Source organism: Ailuropoda melanoleuca, chromosome 12 (assembly GCF_002007445.2).
Source record: "Ailuropoda melanoleuca isolate Jingjing chromosome 12, ASM200744v2, whole genome shotgun sequence".
NCBI lineage: Eukaryota > Metazoa > Chordata > Mammalia > Carnivora > Ursidae > Ailuropoda > Ailuropoda melanoleuca.
Window position 1 is genome coordinate 33,722,259 of NC_048229.1, and position 8,202 is coordinate 33,730,460.

At 55.3% G+C, this 8,202-nt stretch overlaps 1 protein-coding gene across 1 annotated transcript in view; it reads right to left on the bottom strand.

The window, feature by feature from the left end:
• RELB (RELB proto-oncogene, NF-kB subunit) overlaps positions 1-5,631 on the bottom strand; it is a 32,806-nt gene extending 27,175 nt beyond the window's left edge. The window contains 3 exon segments of the mRNA XM_011231074.3: positions 367-375; positions 4,363-4,410; positions 5,378-5,631. Coding sequence (XP_011229376.3) covers positions 367-375; positions 4,363-4,410; positions 5,378-5,432 — 112 coding nt within the window. The 5' untranslated portion in view covers positions 5,433-5,631.
• Positions 5,632-8,202: the final 2,571 nt, after the last annotated feature.

An 8,202-nucleotide genomic window follows, 5' to 3' on the forward strand; every position in this document is an offset into this window, starting at 1 on the left:
CCTCCCCCACCACAGCATCAGCTCCAGGAGGTGGGGGGGGGACCTTGTTTGGTTCGTGGCTGACTCCCCGGTGCCTTGAACGGTGCCTGGCACATGGTGGGCCCTCGGTACAGTTCACTGAAAGAATGAACGGATGCTCATGGTAATGGCAACACTCAAGGCGGCTCAGGCGGGAGACTTTTCTAAGTATCAAGTACTGCCTGTACTTTGGGAACAGGAACATTAAAATCCCCCAACAGTCCTGGAAGTCACACTGAGACCCTCCCCTTGCCCAACAGCAAGGAAGGCCCAGATCCTGCACTGTGGGCACTTGTACTCCTCACCCCACACCCCCCCCCCGGCCCAGATCTGCCCTGTGATACTTACCCAATTCATCTGTGGAAGGAAGAGAAAGAGAAAGGTGAGGTCCAGAAAGTGGTCAAGACTTTCATCTTTTAAGACAGATTCCCCAACCCCATCCCCACCTGGAACCCTCCACCTTTCTCCCTTCCTCCATCCTGGGAAACTGGGCTCTGGCTCCCTGGGGTGCCAAATCCCAACCCCTTTCTCACCCTCTTGGGCTACCCTCCCTTCAGCTCCCAATATCGGGACCCCAGGGTCAGGGTACCCTCAAGTGCCTTCTAAAAGACATTGAGGCCAGGAATTATAAAGCATCGTTGAGGATCCAAGGAAGCCAAGGGTCTTATGACCAGGAAAAAATTAAACAGCCAAGATTCTAAATAAGATGTGGGGGTGTTCCCTCCCTAAAGCCCACCATAGAACCCTGAGGGGTCACAGGCTAATGTCTGAAGATCCAAGGAGGTCGAGCCTTCACCTCCAGGCAATCACCTGCTCTGCAGCCCGGCCCAGTCCCTCCGCAGTGCCCACCCACCATCCCAGATTCGTTCCCCGAGGGGGTAGTAACAGTGATGTTGGGGAAGCCCCTCATCACCTCCTTGGGAAAGCTCAGTCCTGAAAGGGGCCGTGGAGAAATCAAAACAAACCTCCCGTCATTCCATACACAGGACGAGGGGAAGGCCAGAGTGAGCAAGCAAGCCTGGGGTCACGCAGCGAGGCAGGCCGGGCCAGGCCAGATGTCCCTCCCAGCGTTGCCTGCCCCAGCCGCTGGCCACAGACGGATCAACGCCAGTCTGCTCCACTCCCAGACCTGTCTTCCACCTCCACTCCTGGGGAGTGGCTCCTGGCAGCCAGACCTTTGCTCCTCGGAAAGCAGTTTTCCTGCTCCCCTTATCTCATGTGATCTGTGAAGTCAGCAGGGCAGGGAAGATACCCCCATTTGGTAGCTGGGGACACTGAGGCTGGGACAGAAGAAGGCACAGGCTGTCGATCCCTGGCAGGGCCAACCTCCGGTCACTTCAACTTGGAAAAACCCTCTTAGGCATCTGTGCTGGATGAACTGGGGACCCGAAGAGGAGTTAGACTTTGGGCCCCCGAGGAGCTCCCGGGCTGCAGGGGGAAACTGAGGCCCAGGCAGCAGTGGCCTGAGCTTTGGACTGCCTCAGTTCAAATGCTGGCTCTGCAACTTGCTAACTGGAGGGCCCTGAGCCCCTCACTTAACCCCTTTGTGCCTTGGTTTCTCCATCTGTAAAATGGACAGTCATAGTGCCTCGTTGGGCTGTGTGAAAATTAAATGAGCTAATACGTGGGAAGCACTTAAAAGTGCCACGGATAGTAGTCGCTGTGTAAATGCTGGCTGCCAGTGGATAACGTATTGGGAGACATTATTTTATGGACTTGGGTAACCAACCTGCTTTCCCTCTCTAGACCTCAGTCCCCCGTCTATAAAATGAAGAGGGTGGCAGGCCTGCTTTCAGAGCATGGAGTGTTGGTTGGAATCCTGTCACTCACTGAGTGTGCAGCCCCGGGCAAGTCTCTCATCCTCTCTGAGTCTTTCTCTATAAAATGAGGTCTGAGCTCCTATCTCAAGGTGTGAACATGAGGATTCGCAATCGCACAGCTAAATTGCTTAGCACCGTGTCTGACCACCCTAGCCCCTCCATAAAGTTAGCTAATTGCATTATTATCTAAAAATCCCCTTTGAGGGGTGCCTGGGGGCTCAGTTCGTTGAGCAGCCAACTCTTGATTTCTGTTCAGGTCATGGTCTTGGGGGTCCTGGGGTCCAGACCACATTGGGCTCTGTGCTCAGCCAATAGTCTGCTAGAGGAGTCTCTCCCTCTCCCTCTGTCCCTCCCCCTGCTTGCTCTCACTCTCTCTCGCTCTCTCTCAAATAAATAAATAAATCTTTGGGGGAAAAAACCTCTTTCAGCCAGCAAACATTGGGAACTTCTCCTTACTTAGGGCTCAACTCAAATAACACTCCTCCATCCCACCCCAACCTCCCGCACAGACGTGCCACCATCCAGGGACAGCCAGGATGGGCCACACGCGAGCAGAAAACCAGCTATGTCTTTCTGGCCTCAGGGCTTTAGCACAGCGTGCTCTCTGACAGAATGCCCTTCCTCCAGTTCTTCTCATGGCCTCCTCCCCCCTCCTTCTCCTTCAGGTCCCTGCTCAAATGTCACCTACTAGATGGCTCTTCCCTGACCACTTTATCTGAGATAGTCCCCTGGTCCCTAAGATAGCTCCAGTCACTCACAGGTACATACCTTTGTTTTATCATTTTCGTGGCATTGATTAGGATTTGGCATGACTTTGTGTTAAGGGACTCTGATCTGTCTCCTCCTGCAGACTGCGAGCATCTCAGAGGAGGAGACATGTCTGCCCCATGCCCGCTGTATACCCAGGGCCCAGTACGTGTCTAGCCCATCAGAATGAGGGAGATTTTCCCCTCCCACTCTGCCATAGCATTTAGTTCTCCCAGTCTTACCCTGCTGTTAGATATCACTGACACCAAGACTTCTTCAGAGCCTTTATCACATTTTATAACCCCACATTTAATTTATTGCCTACATGCCTGCCTCCACATCTAGGTAAGGAACCCATGAGGGCAGAGTCAGGGCTGTCTCGGTCACTGCCGAGTCCCCAGAGCTGCCCAGCACGGGACGAGGTACAGAACAGGCGCTCGATAAATATTTATTGAAGAGATGACATCACAAATTACTCTCAATTGAAACCAAAGATCTTGGGCCAGAAAAAACCTCAGCTTGTTCCTGCCCAGAACCGGTGTGTGGGCAGTACCTGTCCCCAAAGCCATGCCCCACCTTTCACCATTGTCCACATTCTCAGACCTGTTAGGGACCCGGCAGAGCCTCCGCCACAGCCAGGCCAGCACTGCTGGGGTCCATCCCAAGATGGACCTCCAGACCCAGGCCCAGCCCCAGCCCACTAGGGGCCGAGTCTTCATGGTGACAGGACTCAGTCCCTGCCTCCCAAATCCCAGCAGATTTATAAGAGAGAGGGTGTTGTCATTTAGCCATGATTCTGGATTTCCTCGGGCAGCACTGAACTTTGGACGGCACTGGCTGAGGGACCATCCCGACTAGTTCTCAGCATCTCTTGGGAACTTGCTAGAAATGCAAACTCTTAGGGCCGATCCTAGACCTACGGAATCAGAAACTCTAGAGATAGGGCCCAACAATCTGTTTTAACAAGCTCCCTGGGTGACTCCGATGCGCACAAAGGGTTAAGAACCACTGTTACACGGGGCGCCTGGGTGGCTCAGTCGTTAAGCTCTGCCTTTGGCTCAGGGCCTGATCCCAGGGTCCTGGAATCGAGCCCCGCATCAGGCTCCCTGCTCTGCTGGGAGCCTGCTTCTTCCTCTCTCACTCCCCCTGCTTGTGTTCCCTCTCTCGCTGGCGGTCTCTCTCTCTCTCTCTCTCTAATAAATAAAAGCTTAAAAAAAAAAGAACCAGTTACAGGCTGTCTGATAATAATAATAACAATAATAGCAATAATAATACTAATAAAACCAGCTGTCAACAGTTAACACTTATTGAGACTTTACTGGTGTGCCCGACACTGCTTTGAAAGTCTGCCTGTATCAGCTCATTGAATCCTCTCAATCCCCGGCAAAGGGAGGCACTGATATAATGTCCATCTTACAGATGAGGAAAATTGAGGCCCAGAGAGAAGTGATTTGCAGGCATTCACAGAACGAGGAGGTGGCGGCACCAGCATGTCATTACTACCCTCTGCAGTACCGTGGCAAATCTCTAAAGAGGACTCCTCTTAGAGGGTGAATAGGTGGTTAGTTTTACCTGTCCATCTCCTAACCACCCGGGAGATAGGGCCACCTGGGACCCCCATCTCAACCGGCGGGGACGAACACAGGCGATCAGAGGAAAGCTGAGGTGGACCTGGGCGAAACCCCAGACAGAGGCGTGCCCAAAGCCGCCTCCACAGGATTCCCCCCTCCCCCGTCCTGAGCACGCGGGTGGGCCGGAACTGTGGAGGGCTGCTCACCCGTGGTCCTGGAAACGGCGAGCGAGAGCGAGGAGAGGTCCGCGGACCCTGCGGGGAGGGAGGCACGTCTCAGGAGGTGATGGAGATGCCGCGGGAGGACCGGAGTCTCCCAGGCCCCGCCCCGTCCCTCTCCTGGCCCCGCCCCTTCGGATCAGGCCCCCTCGCCCTTAACGCCCGCAGGGTCTGGCCTTGCTTCCTTCTCTAACTTATGGACCCGATCCCTAGTGTCTGTCATTCTCCCCACGCTGCATCACACTCAGGCCGGCTCCTTCTCTTCCTTACGGTCGGGTCTAGAGGAGCCCTTCTCAACCTCAGGAAAGCCCCCACCCCCTCCTTTCTCTCAGGGTCCACCCTACCCCTTCACTTTTTCAGCGTCACCCTGTCCCCTTCTTCTCAGACCCTGCCACTTCTCTCCCAAAGTAAGCCCCACCCCCCTTTCTTCTCCGAGTCAGGCCCCGCCCTTCTTTTTTCGGAACAGGCCCTCCCCCTTTTCCCTGCCGGAGTCAGGCCCCTCCCCCTTACTCTGAGTCGGACCTTGCTTCCTTCTAAGAGTTAGGCTCCGCCCCCTTCTCGCTCTCAGAGTCAGGCCCCGCCCCCTTCGGTGAGCGAGGGCCCTCATTTTCGCCCACTCTGAGCCTGGCCTCTCCTTCGTCTCACCCTCTCAGAGCCTGGCCACGCCCCCACAACTCGGGAGCGGCTCCCGCCCCGCCTTCTCTGAGTCAGGCCCCGCCCCTCTCCCCCTCGGAGTCGGGCCCCGCCCCTCCCTTTGCCTCAGGGTCAGGCCCCGCCCCCTTCTCACTCTGTAGTGGGACGCCTCCCTCTTACCTTGGGCTGGACCCCATCAGTATCCTCTGCCTCCTTCCTTCCCTCTAATACAGTGTCCCTGGAACCCTCAGCCTCGCCCCCCAAACCCCCTAGACTCCTGTAGGAACCCCCAGACTACTCCGGGGCCGCCAGAACCCCCGCATCTCCAGCCCCGCCCCAGACTCCTCTCCTGAACCCGGGTCCCGCTTACCCAAGGCCCCCAGCTCCGGCGCAGCGGACGGTCTGGCGACGCGGCGACTCGGCATGGCCCGACCAGTGGGGACGGACGGCCCGGAGGACGGCCCAGATCAAAACACACACGCCGGCAGGCCAAGCGGCCAGGAGGCACGGTCCGGAGGACGATCGCGGGTCGGACGAGAGGCGCAGGGGCTGGGGCCGCAGGCCGGGCTGGACGCGCGGCGCCCGGCTGCGGGGGGCGCCGGGCCGGGGGGCCCGCAACCCATCGTGACGTCACGCTAGGGGAACGGGAAAACCCCCACGCGTCACGTGGTCGCGGGGGCGGGGCCGGCCGGGAAGAGGAGGCCGGGCGCACCGGAGGGGCTGGACCACCGCCGCTGCCCGTTGCTGTGGCGGAGACAACCGAGGCTTGCTCAGGGCCACTCACGTCCTACCCGTGGAGAAAGTCGGGAAACTGAGTCCCGCCCCCCAGGTCAACCAGCGGGAGGTGAACCTGCTGTTTCCCTGGCTGTAAGCGAAACTTCGGGATCGGGAGGTTGCCAGGGCTCCAGCTGCCATTGATAATAATGATCTTTAGAGAAACCACAGTTTCTCTATGCCTCAGTTTCTTCAACTGTAAATTGGAGTTGAAGATACTTAAATGTTTGTGGCTAGAATGCCAGTTTTTGGGTTTGCCTGTTTTGTTCCTTGCTCTAACCCTAGCGCCTAGAACAGCCCTTTGAACACAGTAGGTGTCCAATAAATGTTTATAGAGTGGATGGATATTTCATCCGTCTCTCCGCTGCCCCTTCAAGTTTCCTAATAGCCCAGAACACTTTCAGCTCGAGGGCTCGGTAACTCAGTGTGGGAACGTCAGCCGCGGAGCTCCCAGCTCCCAGTGTGCATACTGAGCTGTGTGCCCCACCCCTGAGCAAAGGGCTTACCTGAGGTCCTCACAGACGCCTCCCAGCTTGCACCAGCGTCAGAGGCAAGTGATCAAATTAGGATTATTGCAGAGAGGAGACTGAAGCTCAAAGAAGGGCAGCCCTTTGGTTAGGTCACATTCCTAGGCCTCCCCGTCCCTGAGAATGACTAGTTGACCATCGGGTCCTAACTTGGATGCCCCACACCCTCAGACCACAGAGCCAAGGTCTGGCATTTTCTGTCTGCTTCCGTAAAATTTCCACCTCTTCTCTCCATGTTTGATCCACACAGACTCATTGATTCATTCAACATACACTTATTGAGCACCTGCTGTGTGCCAGGGCCTGCACTGGGCACCAGGTCAGAGCAGTCATCAAACCAGGCCGGGTGCCTGCTCGTGGGAAGCAGAATCATGTACAGCGGAGTCTCAGAGTGTGGCCCTAAGCCCTTCAAGCCCAAGCTGGGGAGCTATTGCCATAGAGCAAAATATCGAGCAAACTTTTTCCAGAAAAAGCGGCCAAAGACAGCACAGAAACAATGAGGGTGGCCATGTTCCAATAAAACATTATCTTACGGACATTGAAATCTGGATTTTTTTTTCATGTCAAAGGAAATATTTTTGAGATTTTTTTCCAGCCACTTAAACATGTAAAAATCACACAAATACTAGAAAAGGCTGGATTTGGCCTGCAGGCTGTAGTCTGTGTTTCACAAGAGCATTGCAAGAGGTTATGATGTGAAGGTCCAGAATTGGGCTGTCTGGGTTCAAATCGTGGGTCTCCCGCTTACCAGCAGTGTGACCTCAGGCAACTTAACTTCATCTCTCTGAGCCTCGGTTTCCCCATCTGTAAAATGGGTCTTATAATAGGATGGTGGTGAGGATTCAGTAAGGTACTAAAAATAGTGGACACTTGCATATAGCTCTTAATGTGTCGGGCCCTGTTCCAAAAGCCGGGGACACAGCAAGGAACCTAACAAACAAAAGCCCCTGCCATCACATGGAACTGAAATCCAAGGTGGGGGAGACCAATGGAAGGTGGGAACACGCATGCCATGTTCAGGGGACAAGGAGGCTGGAGTAGCGGACATGAGGATAGAAGGACGGCCTGGAAGATGATGGGGACACTGAATAACATTCCATTTGATAGAGGAAGCAAACCACAAATAATCCTTAGACTAGAGTCTGGCTCATGATAGGGAACATCGAATTGTGGCTCCTACAATAGGACCAGGAGCCCGCTTGATGCCCTCCCGCCCCTTGCAAACGTTGGGCCTCACCACTGTTTATTGGGTGAACAACTGGCACGACAAGTCAGGAATCCTCAGCACTCGGGGCTTCTGCTGGGCTCTAAGCCCCATGAGGGAGGGCCTGGGCTGTCTTGGTCCCCGCTGTATAAGCAGAACCCTCCGACTCAGGACAACATGCAGGGGAGCGGCTCAGGAAAAATTTGTGGAGTAACTGCATGTCAGTTTCTCTACCCCTGTGTTAATGCAGGCCCCGTCAAGGTCCACACTTCTGGGTGTGTACATGTCTGAGTGTACAAACGTGCTCAGCAAACATTCCCGGAGGAGAGAGCAGTGACCAAGACAGCCCTGGCTCTGTCCTCACGAGGCTCAGTCCAGTGGAGAATAATCTGTCTCCAGGCAGTGATGACCCATAGCGGGCAGGGCTGGGGGGTGAGAGCCCAGGGAGCTGGGGGTCCCAGATCAGGTGGTCAGGGAGGGCTTCCTAGAAGAAGAGACAATGGAACTGCAATGTGGAGGATGCATAGGATAAGGTAGAGCTGTGTGCCTGAGGGCACATCCCAGGTAAGGGGAGAGCAGGGTCTAGAACCAGAAGGTGAGAGATCATGGCAAGTTAAAGCAAGGGAGATTCATCAGGCTGTAGGGGTTAAGTCCCATCCCCTCAAGACCTTGCTCATTAGTTAGGGGCCT